Source organism: Mytilus galloprovincialis, chromosome 7, assembly GCF_965363235.1.
Source record: "Mytilus galloprovincialis chromosome 7, xbMytGall1.hap1.1, whole genome shotgun sequence".
NCBI lineage: Eukaryota > Metazoa > Mollusca > Bivalvia > Mytilida > Mytilidae > Mytilus > Mytilus galloprovincialis.
The window spans coordinates 39,386,911-39,404,561 of NC_134844.1; the positions used below are offsets into that span (position 1 = coordinate 39,386,911).

At 30.5% G+C, this 17,651-nt stretch overlaps 1 protein-coding gene across 6 annotated transcripts in view; it reads left to right on the top strand.

The window, feature by feature from the left end:
• Positions 1–17,329, top strand: part of LOC143082956 (uncharacterized) — a 56,940-nt gene extending 39,611 nt beyond the window's left edge. For 5 of the 6 annotated variants that reach the window (XM_076259013.1, XM_076259016.1, XM_076259011.1 and 2 more), the window contains exons 2-10: positions 1,327–1,476; positions 3,871–3,989; positions 6,505–6,629; positions 9,056–9,363; positions 11,304–11,357; positions 12,214–12,352; positions 13,108–13,223; positions 15,328–15,409; positions 16,564–17,329. In XM_076259013.1, coding sequence (XP_076115128.1) covers positions 1,327–1,476; positions 3,871–3,989; positions 6,505–6,629; positions 9,056–9,363; positions 11,304–11,357; positions 12,214–12,352; positions 13,108–13,223; positions 15,328–15,409; positions 16,564–16,880 — 1,410 coding nt within the window. In that variant the 3' untranslated portion in view covers positions 16,881–17,329. The remainder of the gene's footprint in view (positions 1–1,326; positions 1,477–3,870; positions 3,990–6,504; positions 6,630–9,055; positions 9,364–11,303; positions 11,358–12,213; positions 12,353–13,107; positions 13,224–15,327; positions 15,410–16,563) is intronic. The other variant, XM_076259012.1, reaches the window with a different exon arrangement.
• The last annotated feature ends 322 nt before the right edge of the window (positions 17,330–17,651 follow it).

The window sequence follows — 17,651 nt, forward strand, 5'->3', positions numbered from 1 at the left end:
TCTGCTTTGCTTTGGTTTGAAATCACATGCGTAAAATTTTAACATAATGGTGTCACTTTTTATTAAAGTGTTAAAGGTAGCAAGAGTAGCGGTTGCCTAAAATTTCATAATTTTTGCACACAAATTTATATTAAATAAAAAGGATATTGTCAGCCATTTTTTTTTAACTAACGCGTTGGATAATGAATTTTCTTTTTATTTACATTTAACAGGTATGGCTCTTGTGGACAGTTGTCTCATTGGCAATCATACCACATCTTCTTTTTTATATCAGCTATATAACATTTTGTGATTTTATTAATAACTTTTTATGATATTAAGTACATATCTGTCAGTGGGGTTTAGACACTTTTTTTTAGAATGGTTATAATTATTTCCGATAATTCATGAGATCGGATAATACAATTTTGTCTATTGCAGTATGACGTCAATGTAGCACTTTAAAAAACTGCATGTCATAGGCTACAACCATTGGCATTATAAAAGGTCAATCGTCTCGACGTTATAGCTATAGGGTATAGGCCATTCATGTACCGTTATAATTAATGCTTTGCTAAACTCCAAATATTTGCAAAGCAAATACCACTGTAAAATTCTCATGAAATACAAAGTACATTTGTTTGTGTTTGAAGTCTTTAAAATTATAAAGAAATTCATAGTGCTGAATATATAGTATAATTTCATTCATATGCACAATTTTTTGTCGGTAGTGAATGTATAATAGCAAATAAATAACTATTTATTGATTGATTTATAACAAGTTACTATTAGATGATTATTGTATAATTGATACACAACTAGGGTAATATCCTCAAGGCGTGTAATTGCCATGCGAAATATCTTGTTAAAATTCTTCATTATTTGTATTTTCACAGTTATTAGCTGATTCAACTTGTTCTCCAAACATTGTTTTGTATGTAACATTTGTCAACGTATGTTTTTAGTGTCAGTAGTAAAATTTACATCTTACAAATTGATACAAACATTGTAAAACATGCATGACGGGAACGGACTATATAATAAGAACATGAAAACAAACATCATTTCCGTTCTTAAATCTGTTTTGTTTTGGACTCTAACATAAACTTTTTATCTCAGCAAGACGCCGGATGCAGCTTATAAAAAAGTTTTATTGTGTTTAATAGTTGAGATCAGTTAACAATGAAGTATGCTTCGATTTTGTCAATTCCAACCAATATGGTTAAAAGACTGTTCCATACCAAAACAGTACGTAATCCGGTTAAACATGCATCGAAATTTAAAGTTTTAGACTTAAATAATTTTTTTTGCAACTCGAATATAAAATTTACTTTTTATTTCATTTAGGAAACGATAATGGAGAAAGAGAGTCTGTCGTCAACAACACATTACACTCGAAAGAAATCGTTCCCTTTTCAACACGAACATGGGTTACATGCAGGGATGTATAGTGCTCATGGCTCTAGGAGACCGTCAGTGGCTTACAGGGCCGTTAAAGTAAGTATAATGTTAGTATAGATATTTAACAGACGGTTCTAACATGATAGATAATGATAAACATCACGTGGTTCATTTTGTCTCTTTCTTCAGGTAAAAATTGATAATGACGTCATTTTTTGTTTGCCGTTGATTAATTTTGATATTGTGACGTAATGACTAGAGAGACTATGCCTGATGACATCACACATACTGAATTATGTTTGCAAATCATGTAAAACAAATCTCAAATGTTTCTTGCATATCGTTTTAATCATGTGTAAAATTTAAAGATTATCAGGTTGTTGCAGTCGTACACGTGGAACACGTATCATACTGGTTTTCAGACAAACCGTTGACTGTTTTATTTTATTTGTTTAGCAATCCATCGGTTTGACGCTAATTTTTCTATGTCATATTTCTCTTTAAAAATAAGAATCAAGAGAAAAAAATATGTTTAAATTAGGACCGATCAGTTGCTTAAAATTATGAGTTTATGAATCTTCTATTCAGTAATACATACGATGTATACCGAGAATCATAATTAACATTAAACCTATTAACTCATTGTGCAGTTGGTATATTCTTTCCGAGCACCTGTTGTTGTTTAATATTCTTTTGTTAATTAAACAAGCAATAATCATAATTGTCATAGAGCTGCGTAATTATCAGATAGTACTTCATCATCACTCATTGACGTATGATGAACAAGGTGCCAGTAATGTTTTAAAAAAAAGTATTCTTTGTGAATCATCCTTAAACAACACATTAAAATATACTTTTTGAAGTTTTCAATATCTTTACCTTGACATCGATAATAAGACAACAGTATACCTAGTGAAAATTGCTTCCTAATTATTATTTGCCAATTAACAAGCTTGTTAGGCATTCATTGAAAGAAATTGTTTGTAGTCCGTTTGTCCGTTTGAACCAGAAGCAAGGTATTCAATTTTTTAAAGCCATTACGTAGCATACATTTAGTTGAAGTTAACACTATTACTCTTATGTAAATCTTTGTGATAATGCCAATTTGCATTGTAATTTGTATTAAGCTTTATTTAAAGTTTTGTTTTCTTTTTGCTGAAACTTCAGATATTTAAGTGTTTGAGAAATTCATTTCCGGTTACACTGAATAATATTTCATGTTGTTTAATAGTATATCATAAAACTACTATGATATTTGAATTTTCTTTCTTCTGAGAAAAATAACGTATTTAATTTCAAAACATTTTTCAAACTATCATAGCACTCTATTTTAGCTTCTTTTGAGAACACTTAAAACTGACTTTATTTAATACCAGAAATAAATCAAGCAAATGAAAGTGGAATATTACGTAATTGTATTCCATCTTCTTTAAAAGATGAACGCTTGTAAACGTTACTCTCAATTTCAACTATTTCTGGTTAAAAACTTCCTCTTAATGTAACTTGTCTTCTAAATTATGATTTTATATAACAAAAAGGTGTACTTGATTGATATGTTATGATTTTGTAGTGTGTTTTGTCTTTTGTACTTGCATAAAACATTTGAAACTATTAATTGATATTGCTGATACGATTTTCTTCACGTTTGTTTTATTATCATATTATATAATAAGTTAAAGATACAGAAGTAAATATATTACTAACAATTTTCCATGTACAAAAAAATACTTGTTCACTTGTGGTGACAATTAACTTTTCTTACGATACATTTACATAGACGATATATGTTTGGTCTGTATTCAAACAAACCTTTTCGAGATAATATGATTTTTATGAAAATATGCTTCATGTGAGTATATTTTAAATTTTTATTAAGGTATACGTTTGCTTGTTTTTTGTTTTGTTTTGTTTTTTCTGTAATGCCTGAATCTATTGATCGAGTATTCGGAATTAATATTTGGATAATAAATTACAAACAAAATTGTTGTTATGGAAATATTTGCTGTTTTGGAAAGAGGCCTAGGCATTTTAAGATTGCTATAAAATATCAGTGTTTGGCACAGCGACTTCACCTGTAACGCCTGAAATTTGAACACCATTTTGAATTACAGAAAAAACAAAACAAAAAAAAATGTTGTTGAAAACTTTGCTCATTAGAGATGTGTTCGAATCTGATCTGAACTAACAATAGCAATTTTTATAGCCGAATATCGGTTGTTAAGATTATCTCCATGTTTTCCGCTTCAACAAAAAACTAATCCAAATTACATAGCATTTATACCGAGCAAACAAACAAACAACCAATTAGAATTGAATACTCACCAGACCTTATAATTGAAATTTTGTCCAATATAAATGTTAAATCAGCCAATTTATCTACCAGAAGGTGACATTATATTGTATAATTTGCCTATGTAAACCCCACTGAATTCTGGTTCATATAGATACTTAGGAAAGTCTAATCTGTATGTGATATTTCTGTTTTTATAGGCCGTGGAAAATGTCGCTAGACGAATGTCCACACCTGATTTCTCGATTGAAAGAATCGAGCAAAACTTAGAGGAAGAACTTGCTAGAGAATCAAAAGAACCAGAAAAACTTAGAGACATGTAAGATCATATATCTATATCACAAACTATCATACTATATCTATCAAATAATGAAATAGTTATCAAAGGTACCAGGATTATAATTTAATACGCCAGACACGCGTTTCGTCTACATAAGACTCATCAGTGACGCTCAGATCAAAATAGTTATAAATGTAACTCTTATTGTAGTCATTGGAATAGATTGTTTACTAAGATGACACAATATTTAAATTACATGACAATGGTGTAACATAACTATTCAAAACAAAGATATCACATTCAGGATAGAACAGAAAATTTAGTCATATGACATGGACTTCTTTATTCATATTTATTTTATTGTATATTCATGCTTTCTGAAGCGACGTACATTGTGCCCGTTTTCCGTCCGTCTTTTCTTTCTTTTGTCCGTCCTTGCCTTAGTTTCAATGAAATGTCACACAATCTTTAGTATCTGGATGCATTTTGCAACCCCTATATTATTTTTATAACCAATCATTTGTGAGGTTTCACATAACAAATCCCGGACTTTGCAAAAGCATCATTCCAAATAAAATTTTCGTATTTTGACAGTGAAGTTTGGGCTTGTAAGTTAAGTTATATGTATGCCTTGTAGTCCATTTGTTTAATGTGTTTGAGCTTTTTTATTTTTTATTTTATTAGGGACTTTCATTTTTGAATTATCCTTGGAATTAAGTAATTTTGTGATTTCACTTTTTAATAAGTTGGTCCATGTCGTATATACTGAATTTAATTTCTTTAAAAATAATAAGGAGAAGGGTATTAGTACCTCAATTATAAAACCCTATATCGTATAACCATCAATATATATAAAATGCCCTAACATGACAAATAAGATACAATTCAACCGAGAACACTTAGGTTCTAAGTTCAAACAACACAATGTTTATTAGAAAAATGCCTGTACCGAGTCAGGAATATGACAGTTGTTATCTATTCATTTGATGTGTGTTATCTTTTGATTTTGCCATTTGATTAGTGACTTTCCTGTTTTGAATTTTCCTCGGAGTTCAGTATTTTTTTATTTTACTTTACTCTTTGAAATTATAAAAAAGATAAAATTAAAAATGTCTCCGTTTTAAATTAATTCCCTGTATAGTTTTGTTGTTGTATGCTATAAATCTTCTACCGAAATATTAAGGACGTTTGTCTTTTTCATTTTTAGCCATGGCGTTGTCAGTTTATTTTCGATTTTTGAGTTTGACTGTTCCTCTGGTAGCTTTTGCCTCTTTTTCATAAGTAAAGATGCATATCTCATGATATACATGTACAAATTGATTACACAAGTACACACAGACTCTAATGTAATGTTTTTTTCTATTTGCTAAGCTAAATGGATTGAAAAATGTCCTTTTGTTTTCTTTACCAAATATCAATGAATCTAAACAAGTGTTTCTAACACTTTAAATTAGTCCAGTATGTCGATTTTGCTTCTATATAAATGTTATAGCTGTTTCCTATTTCGAGGTTGCAGACTAATAGAACTATCTATTATATTCAAATGAATATGCATATTCCATTTACATGTATATCTGTCTGTGATGAAATTTTAATGGTACAAATGTTTACTTTATTTTGAAAAAAACTGTAAAAGACATTCATTATTTAGTTTAAAATAATCAATTTCCATTCTATAACGAAATAAACGAGGAAAAGCACTTAACACTTTCACATTAAAATAAAATAATAGATTAAACAGGTCTTTATTGAATCAAATTTTTAATCTGGAATAAAGGAATATCTTATACCAAAGAACATAGCAAAAAAATTACGATAACAGTTCAGCTACTTTGTCTCGAATATACAAGACAAAAGTTGTATCAGGAATACGTACCAAGTCAGGAATATGACAGTTTTTGTCCATTCGTTTTTGATGCGTTTTGTTATTAAAAATTGCCATGTGATTATGGACTTTCCAAATTGATTTTCCACATAGATGTAAAAGATGTGACGTTAGTCATAATTAGAATTTGTATAGACATGAATAGTCGAAAAGACGAAGAAAAAATAGTACAATACCTTATTAGCAAAATACTCATAATCTCAATTGACAATGATTGCCAGTTTTCCGGCCGAGGGTAGTTGGTTTTCTCCGAGCCCTACTCCAGTATCCAAAAATAAAAATATGTTGGCTATGAAATAGCCGAAGAGAGGCGAAAGAAACCACTAAAACTCAAAGTCGAAAATAAACTGACAACGTCATGGCTAAAAAAGAAAACGACATACATACAAACAATAGAACACAAAACAATAAAGAAGACATAAGACTGAGCTACACGAACCCCAACAAAAACTGGGGGTAATCTCAGGTGATCCGGTATGATAATTAGATCCTGCTCAACATGGGGCACCCGTCGTGGTGCTCATATAAGCACAAACCCATAATTATGTGTAATTACTGAAACACCATAATCAATCAATCAACGAATAAGGAAACAAATGACACTTAAATACGAAGTTTAAGTCAACACAAATAATATGAATCATTTTGAAAAGCTTTTTCTTGTTACAGTTTACGAAGGTCTGGTGAGAAACTTCTACACAGTAAAAAGGTTCTGTTTTTAATCGTGCTTTTAAACATCATCGATTGTGGATTGGTTCTTGGTGAACTAATTTTAGATATACACTTTATAAAAGGCAAGTATCACATAACGTACCATTTTAAATTTAACATATAATAACATGCATCATAACACTCCTACTTATTTTCAAACTTTTAAGTCTGAATAGTGTTATTTATAAAAGGCTTGCCATTAGATTTTCAAAATTAACTGTCATGTATTATACATGTATTTATCGTATCATATAAAGATTAAAATCACAAATCGAAATTTGTTACTCATGTATTAGACAATGTTCTGATGGTTACGAGGATTTTGGGAGTAAACAGAAATGTTATGTCCTTCATGTCAATAAAATGCAGCATTACTGATGTAACTTAAACTAAAATTCAATTAGAAGCAAGGCTATGTTTTGTCTTTCATTACGAATTAATTCATTTAAGTTATTGATACTGTATTGAAAGTGTCGTAAATATCAAAGTAAAGGAATAATCATATACATTTTGATTTAATGGATAATAATTGTTCGAAATTAATTAGTCTGTAGAATCTCCAATATCCAATATGGCATCACTTTTGGATTTTGACCCGATAGTGTTACAATTAAGAGCAGTTACTCTACTCTTTTTTTCTGTGTGCATTTTTGCATTAACTACTGACTTACTACTTGTTTTGTATACGTACATGAATGATTTACGTGTATCACTTACATATCAAATATACATACAGTCTTTGCGACGTAGACTGAACGGTAACATTTGTTCTGTAATATAGCAATAGTACAGGATATTCGCAGCCAATTGTAAGCAAATTAAGTATCGCATCAAAGTAAAGATCATGGTTTTGAAATTATAGTTATAAAATATCACCAGGGGGTTAATGAAATAAATTAAAAGGTTGATAATTTCACAGATGTTATGCATCGCAGTAAAAGAATCATACTAATATATCATGATTTTTTCATTAGATGATTACATTTGCAGTACAGTGTCAGAATTATGTAAAGATTAATTTGTTTTTTTTTCATGAAATTAACAGACGTTTTGTATGGAGGGGTATATCGGTGGAGATTGTAATAATGAGAGAGTATCTATGAAAAAAAATATGACTAAAGCTATTTTCATGGCATTTATCTTTTCACGAAAGAGATGAATGATTTATTCACAATCATGACTTAAGCAATTTTTCATGGCACCTACGAATAGTACTACTTCACTATGAAACCCCATTCATTCCTTATCTCTTTTTCTCTCCGTGTATCTAATCAGAGAAAGGTCGTTATATGTACAAGACCTTGACCACAGTTACCACGAAGTGAAGAACAAATTATCGAAAGTATCACTGAAAATTGGCTAAATTGCTTTATTAATATATATTATTGGTAAATATGGACGGATGTTTGTCTAAAGATTGATGATTATCCTGACCTTCTTTAATCAAAGTGATTGATTATACCCTCTTTAGGAAGATTATCTTTCAGTTACGTTTCTTAGTTTACTCATCATATTCTGTATGTTACGACTTAATATGCACAAGTGCTACAATAGTTATTTGTAAATAGATAATCTCATATCTGTTACGAAAACTTAAAAATTTGTTGTTGTTTTTTTTTGGCATAATGTATAAGGTATGTAGCAATCTTGTTGCATCTGTGTCTATTTGTGTTGAGTGGAGCAAGTCAAAAATGTCAGCTGTCAGTTTAGCGATATTTAACATTGCCATAAGCGGGAGGTTTAACTAGCCATAAAACCAGGTTTAACCCACCATTTTGTTTTCAACATGTGCTGTATCAAGTCAGGAATATGGCAGTTGTTATCAAATAGTTAGTTTCTCTGTATGCTGGCGTTTGTTTTTGATACACTGCAATGTTCCTGCTGTTTTATTTCCTCGGTTTTACTTTGAAACCCGGATTGTTTCTGGCATTCAATTTATGACCTTTGAACGCGGTATACTACTGTTGTCTTTATTTATAGAGTAACATTTATTCAATGGTAAAGACAAGGATATTTTTCCGAACATGATGGTTCACGTATATATGCTAAAGAGAAGTGAGAAAATTTTTCCGACAATGTATTTTGAAGTTTTATAGATAAGCCATTAATAGGTATTTGCAAGTACTGCATGTGACAGTTAGATATAAGAAACATTGGACCTTGTCGTATGTTGTATAGCATTGTAACAATTGTCAACGCAAGTGATTAATAAGATGTAACGACCTAGTCATGTCCAACTCTTTTAACATTGACACATTGCATACGACTGTAAAGGACATTATTTAGTTTCTTTTGTTCCTATGATGAAATGTACTTACATTTAATACGATTCTATTATTTCAGAACTTCTAATTAATAGCATTTCAAAACAAATGTTACTATATTATTTTTTCTGACAGGTTTAACTAGAATAATATTTCATATATAAGAATGAATGCATTTCGGATACAATAGCCTTATAATTCACTTTTTAAATTAATATTGATAACTTCATATTTTATAATTTCAGATATGGTAAACGACTCAAAAGTTTTAATCAAAAAGTTCATGTTTATCTTACGAACCGAGTTTTCTACAATATTTGGATTAATAGATACATTGGATGTACCAGCATATTTCAACACAGTCATAAATACAATTTCACATCCTACTAAATTTAATCGGACCTTATCAAACATATCTAGCGACCATTTTCAACAATTCACATACCAAGATATGCCAACGTTTTTAGACCCAACAGTTACATCAGTAGAAGAAGATATAGCTCATGCATTTCATAAAGCTAGTATAGCAATATTAGGATTCCTTGTTTTAATGGTAAGCATATAACAATGTGCGAATTTTGGAGCCTAACAAATAAGACCGTTTCTAAGATAACGCAGTTCTGTCTCAAAATACATACAAAACACGCATTTGTGTTTGAAATCATTAACTTGGAATCTCTGAAGAGTTTTATCTTACCAACAGAGCAAAGTAAAATTTAACTAACTGTAACTTAGTGAAATACTACAAACGGTATACTATTTCTGTACCATATGCGCTTTTCAACAATAAATATCTCTTCAGCGATGATCGAGGCTAATATATTTGAAAATCAAAAGCTTATTAAAAAGACGAGGAGCTACAATCCAAAAAGGTACAAAAGGTATAAGGAATCAAAGCTTTGCTTGAGGGAGATACGTTCTAAAATCACAATCAGAACCAAAGCACATGATTTACTCTCTATCCACATCCATTCACTAGAACATCTAGATAATAATAAAATATTATCAAGCCAGTTAACAAGACGTACAATTTAAAAATGTACGGATCTTCGGGTATTCTACACAAATGTCCAAATATTCATCATAAACATTTATATATGTGAGCAATAAGCAACATGACTGGTGTCACAACAGAGCATGACCGGCAAACATTTCCAAAGCAGTTTGCGTCGGTTTTGGTAGGGTTTAGTTGTCTGTGATTGTTGGACTCTTCAAGTTCAATAGTTTAAGCAGTGATCAATCCATATCTTTCCTTTCAAAGATTTATAGTCGTTCTCCGAAAGAAAACGAGATAACAATAGCAGTCATTATAAAGTAGAACATATTTTGGGATTGTTAATGAACAGCGTTCATAAATACGTTTAATCCCTACATTAAAGATCGAAGAAGTGTGTATAGGGAAATGTGTGTAGACATGCAAAATGCGTTATTCTGTGTATTCAAAATTATTTTTTTGGCGTGAATATCTTATTTCTTAACAACGCTAAAACATGTGAGATAAATTATTGCAATATCAGAAAATGCGGCATACAAACAACTATATCAAAAATAAAACATGCAAGTTTTCTTTTATTTTTGCTAATCCTATCCAAACACAGTTTTCTCAGTTACATGTATAATAAAAACTGCAAAATTGCCAAAAATCACAGAAACACATCATGAAAAACATCACCATTCATTGTAGATACTTCAATCCTTGAATACAAATAGTTAAGTTTGACAAATTACCAACATCGCCATGATACATATTCAAACATTTTCTGTTATAGCTTAATTTCATATAAGCCTGCAATGTGACAGACAAATGATATCAATATTATGATTTGTCTTTTCTTTTGACAGACTTGATCCTTTGCATCAACCGTTTTGGTTTCAATAAGTAGTATACTGGTGTATAAACATTAACTGTAAATGGAGACTTATTTATTGCAACGAGAAACCGACTGGCGAAATAAGATAGCACTAATCAATATTTAAAATCTGTAATAACGAAATGGAACCATTACCAAAATGACAGTGTCAATATTGTATTAATAAACGAGTTTCATTCACAATGGACGAAAAATATCCAATGCTACTTAGTATAAAGTCTTAAAAAAATAAAGGAAGAAGAGCATTGAAATTTATTTATATTGCATAACCAATTGTCTTTAATGTTACGTTCACCACATGTAATTATGTCTAATGTAAGCAGGCATTGACATTTTGATAAATTAAGGATGAAACAAATGTATCTAGTCACAATTGCAGTTACTGTAATTAATAGATTGGATTAGGGACATAGACACATAAGGTTATTGCTAGAATGAAATGAAAGAATCTTAGTTCTCTAGCATTTATGACCTTACTGCTCATACTTGCTAAAAGGTGCAATGTCCCTCCATCTTCTTTTGCAAAAATTTAAGCTTATGAACACGACTATCCCGGATGTCGATATTTTCATATTTTGTTTCGTCGAAAAAAATAATCTATTTATTTTTCTTTAATTTACAGACTCTTTTAAAAGTATTTTGTTATGGAAAAGAAATATTCAAGAAAAAACTCCAGGTAAACTTTGTAAATTTGGAAACAAAACTTGTAAAACAAGTTACTCAGTGTATGTGTATATATTTAACGAAGTAATGAAAACAAGGCAATGTCCATTCAAAAATTGTAAAGTGTTGTTCTGACATAAGCCATAGTCATATACAATCTTTTAATTTCGCCAAATCAGTTGAAAAACTAGTATGGACACAAATTTGAAATATCTGTGATCTAATATGTAAGGGATTGTCAATCATATTTGAGTCTGAGGTTTATACTTGTAAGTAATTTGCAATACATGCACGGAGTTATTGTCCAGATTGACTATTATTTTTAACAGTGTTTTGTGTTTTTGACTTCTATCAAGAACTTTAATAGAAATCTTCTATATCAAACATTTATTTTTATTTTGCCTTCAACATTGAAACCTATAAAAATATAGAGAAACTTCAAAAAGATGAAAAGCAAGTCATTTTCATCATGGAAAAACTATAAACAACAAAAAATATCATCAAAATGAATAATGTAGCCATGTTTTAATCTATAGAGAGAATTGCAATGTGCATGTATACCTAAGTTAACAACCTTTGCTCTTTGGAGGCTGTAGCTGTTCGGTTCATTGATATATAACTTTTTAATCTTTTATAAGATTTAAACAATGGTAAAGTACTGTTGCCTAAATGTTATGACCATTTTTATGTTCAGTATAACATAGGTGCTTACGCGCTTTGTGAATACTTTACGTGCATGTATAACGTATATATATTATTTATAATAGCTCTAATTATTGCCATGAACTAACGGACGAAATCATCAAGATTGATAAACCATGTTTATGGGTCATGCAATATAATGATTTATTAATTAAATCTCATTTCAGCTGTTTGATGGTGTAATTGTGATCATATCCTTCGTATTAGATCTTGCCTTTATAAAAGGTATGATGGAGTATCCACTAGAAGATGCAGTAGAAATCCTAGCATTCCTTATACCATGGAGAGTAATAAGAGTTGCCAACAGTAAGTCCCATGATATGTCACGTGATACAGATAATTCCATACGAATTTCTAAATGTAGTTATTATTTGGTTCTGAGTTAAAGTAAATGGAATTTAATCTTATTCTACTAACAAGAATTGTCAAGAAGAAATACTTAATTAAAAAGAAAATTACTTTAAAATCACCATTGCTTGATTAATTTAATCTTATTTATAGAGCAAAGATGTCAACAAGGCACAGATCACTGATAAAACAAAATAGAATCACAAAAACAAAAACATGCTAGTAATTTGTCCAACTACGCCGAAAGGATGATCTTTTGTAAAAAATGCTTTTTCAATCTTGGCAAAACAGTTTTTTCAATTTTTTTTGGCCAATAGAAACACTCGTCGTTAATCCATAACTAAACTGTTGTTTTCAAATACAATCAACTTGTCATGTCATTTTTATAATCATAATACTCCACCAAAATGAAAAGGAGTTGTAACAAAGAGAAGGTATATTGATCTTCTTATGTAAATCTGACGATCAATGATTTCATGCTGCCAGTTAAGGTTGGACTAACCATTGTGTATGTGTATCCTGTTTTGTCTTAGCATAGTCTTTATCAAATATGTACAATCATTTGATTACACATGTATATGGTTTAAGGTTTGCTGATAAAGTTATTTCCGGAAAAATCTTTATTACGAGTAAGAATACGAGTCATGCAACTGACTGATTGAATTAACTTAAAAATCAAAACTTTAATATGTTTTTTTCATCTTAATTTTCAGGTTTGGTTGTTACTGTAACTGATCAAGCACATTTACAACTCAAAATTATATACTCACAAAAGAAATCCACCGAATCACGATTACAATTCAGTCAGCAGCAAAATCAATATCATAGTGTAGGTAAACTAGTTGTTATATATAAATACGAATAAGATACTTCCATATGTTTGACAAAACCTTTTTGTAACTTACGTATCTAAATACATTTGAGTCACTAAACTTTTTTTTATTGGTAAAAGGGAAATAATCATGTTTTAATTACGTACTATCTTTATACTTCCGATACTTACTTTATAAGAATAATTCATGTATTTGTTTTGCGTTTTTTTTTCAATCATCTCTCAGAGGGACTTTGTTTACTACCAAAGAGAACAAATTAACAAATAGAAATGACAAAACTAAAACAAATGTACAGGTTAATTATCAATTATAAATGTAAATTTTAAAATGTTGATTATAACATTCAACTAAAAAGTTGGAGAATTAGGTACCGATAAACGTTCATGGGTATCTTAACAATAATACAAAAACAAATACACCGACTTCATACAGAAGCATCTTAGGAAAAGTGAAAAGAAAGGTAACATTATTCTTTAACTTCACGTTCCGCTTTTAAGATGGTGCCTTTTTATTAATTAATTCAAAGTTCGTTGACTATATTGAATGTATCTATCAGGTTCAGCTTTTACGATGATGCCCTTTACTAATTAACTAAAAGAACGGTGACTATGTTGAACGTATCTATCACATTGAACTTGAAATTAAGGATTCGGTTAATACTGCCTCATATCTTGACTAACATCTAAAAAACTGGCAGTGATGGCCGGTTGAGTGTAAAACATTACGATAAAAAAGTTGATTTCAGCTTCTAAATTGTGGAGTTTTCATTTCTATATAGCAACATATCACCAGCCTCGTAGTCAGTACTAGCTTTGTTGACATGAAAAATCAATCATTGGTATGATCATGATTATAAATAACCTGTTTTCAAAACTTTGAATTTTTCGAAAACATGAGGTTTTCTACCCAAGGCATACTGGATAATACATTAGCTGTATTTAGGGAAATCTTTCAGAATCTAGATAACCAATGCTCTTTATCCCAGAACTTTTCTGCCTATTAATTTTTCTTTATTCGAGCACCACGTATTAGTCTTTTGTAAACGACAACGCGCGTACAAAGTAGTAAATTGGTATCTATGATGAGTTTATTTCCAGCGGCGCCGTCATAAGGAGTATATATCACTCAGTTCATATTCCAACGCTTGCATTTCCATTTTATCATTTCTTTGATAAAAAAGGATCTGTCCACAAGGAAGCTATTATACAAAGAGTTCTAAATGACAAAGTTGAAATCATCTCTTCGAATATTTTACGGACACCATTCACAAGATGGTTGACGGTTATGGAAACATATAACCACTTATAAGTTCCAGTTGTCGGAAGCACAATCCATCATCTTTTTCATGAATGTAGTCTAGCAAATTATACTTTGTACTTACAAAAGCAACACGACCGGAACTACATGTGGAGCAGGTTCATCGTGATATTCCATATTACCTGAGATCTGCCCGATTTTTGATAGAGTTCATGTTGCTCAATCTATAGTTTTCAATGCTTTGCTTTTGGTATATTGTTGTTCGTCTATACGCCATTTCTGGTTTAAATTTTAGCAATGGCGTTCTCAGTTTGATTTGGACTTATAATTTTGAATGCCGATATATAGCATCTTCTGCATATTTTTTTTAATTTAAAAGAAAAAAATGCGTGATGAAAAAAAGTGGTGTGTTTCTATCGACATTTAGTAGATAATATCCGTTTTAAATACAACACCGTTTGGTTTGTTTAAACTATATTAAAATGTTCAATCGGGTATACTTGTTGAACAAATAGTTTTTATTTAATGAAGATCTTGTCAATGTAGACACGAATATCAAAACGCCAACCTGTTGTTTCCCAGTGTCCATTAAAATTGATCTTTACATTATTTCTTCATCTTTTGTTATAGTTTTGTTATGGGGCAATATAAAGCTTAGTTGTAAATTGTAGTTGGTTTAGTGGGAGGCGTTATATTGACTTCTGAATGTATTATCTAGTTCTCGTGTGCTATTTGGTTACTATTTCGCTTACGTGAACCTACATTTTTTATTGATATCAGTACTATTTTAATATTTGCAAAATCTTTGTCGTTACAATGTGTCATGAATTTTATCAATTTTAGGATGTTTTAAATAGAGTGAAAAAGTTGTGTGAAGAAGAAGGAATACCAACATGGAAACTATCGACAGCTATAAACGAAATACGTGAGTTTTTTCGTCATCATAGAACGCTAAATTTCAGATCTGACTACGGATACGTCCGACTTGTCATAATTTAAATCCTATCTGACGTTGCCTCTAATTTTGTTGTTATTCTTATATAAACAACAAAATGTAATTATCATACATGTATGTTCATTTTGATCTTTTAACCCATATATCACTGAATGATATACTGTAAATCAGCTCATTTTCGCGGATACTTTATTTCACGTTGAACCCTTTCTAGACCACTTCGCGGCTATTATTTGTATGTTGTTCCGTTTTAGCCATTGCTTTGTCAGCTAATGTATGCTCTATGAGTTTTAATGTCCCTCTGGTATCTTTTATCCATTTTATCTACATTACAAACCAGTAAAAAGTCTTAAATGGCATATATTTGTACTCGGCAGTACTGATTTTTACTCGACCAGTTTGAATAGATCTTCATTTCACTCGATAACACTCGACCACACAACTATTTCTCGACCAGTCTGAAACAGTCTTATCCCATTCTAGACCTGTACTGGACCAGTTCTTAACTATTTTGTTTCCAGTCTGAACCATATTCGATCCATGTCTGAAGAATACTCGACCAGTCTGAACCATACTCGAACAAAGGTCTGAAAAATAATCGTCCAGTCTTAACAATACTTGACCTAATAACGCGATTTTCTGATTTACTTGATGCAGTTTGATATGGAATGATACACGTTTTACATATTTGCCACGATTTATATTCGCGTTATTTTTCTACTCGCGAAAGTCGCGAAAATAAGTTGGTTAACATTTGAGAAAAGTAAAGGGAATGTAAGCTATATTTCTGCCAAATACTTTGGGTGATTGTTACAAGGATGATAAGTGTAAAAATTGTAATACCTACATTTGAATATTTGTAAACAATAATTAGTACATGTATATACAAAATTACGAAGATGTGGTATGATAGCCAATATGAAAACTCAATAAGTTAACGTTAACATGTTTTTACTAATAATGCTTTCTGAAATTCATATTTTTGTATTATTTTTTTCGGGGGAAGGGAAAGGAGGGGGGTCGGGGTGGAAAGTATTTTGTAAACAAAATGATATTCGTTTTCAAATTATATTTGTTTCATTTTCTGGTTGTATATATCTAATGTATTAAACAATATATTGCAGCCTTTCCTAGAAAGAAAAGATCAAAGAAATTCGGATTGTCCATAAAGAAGACATTAGATAAATCAATTAATTGTATAAGATTAAATGATCCACGAGTTTCACTTCCGTATGGAGATCCAAACATAATATTGTCACATGACAAGATGGAGTCAGACTCTGATGAAGAAGATTGTAAGTCGAAAATGTTTAACGTGCCTTCCATTCATATAATTGAACCATCCGATACTATTTATGAATCTGACGAGGATGATGAAGAAATTGTCGGAAGCGGAAGTTCGTTTAGTGATGATGAAAACGATGACAGCAGACAAGTTTAAGATTTTTATTTTAGTGTTAAAAAAAAATACGCACATAAGACGAAAGTAATTTTATAGCAAAATCTTGCAAGCATCCTATGTTATTTAAGAACAACAATGCAATTAATTAGAGTATCTTAGTGACGTAAATGTATTTTTTATTATCGTTTCATTGAAACGTCGACGTTCTGTAAATAGAAACTTAAAGAAATGTGATAAAACAATAATTTAGATTTAAGGACATGAAATATCTATGCAATATTTTGAATTAAGTTTGATGTTCTGTACAATAATTTTTCATACAGTAACCTATGTATGAAGCTGGGTCCAATGACAGAAGATATGTTACTGTTTACTGTGTCAAAGTATCCTACATTAAAAGGAATATTGTACAGTATAATCTCAGGAGCAACCATTGTTTGTTATCGTATCATTCCAGGCCAATTAAAGATGTTTATAATTTTTCATAATTTTACTGGTTTTATTGAACGAAAAGATGAATAAACGAAAAGACCAAATTACAGATATAAAAAAAAGATTATGACGAGGACGACCATGAATAAAGGTATCAAAGGTACCAGGATTACAATTTAATACGCCAGACGCGCGTTTCGTCTACATAAGACTCATCAGTGACGCTCAGATCAAAATGGTTATAAATCCAAACAAGTACAAAATTGAAAAGCATTGAGGAACCAAAATTTAAAAACGTTGTGCCAAATACGGATAAGTTAATCTATACCTGGAATAAGAAAACCTTTAGTTTCTCGAATATTCAAAGTTTTGTAACAG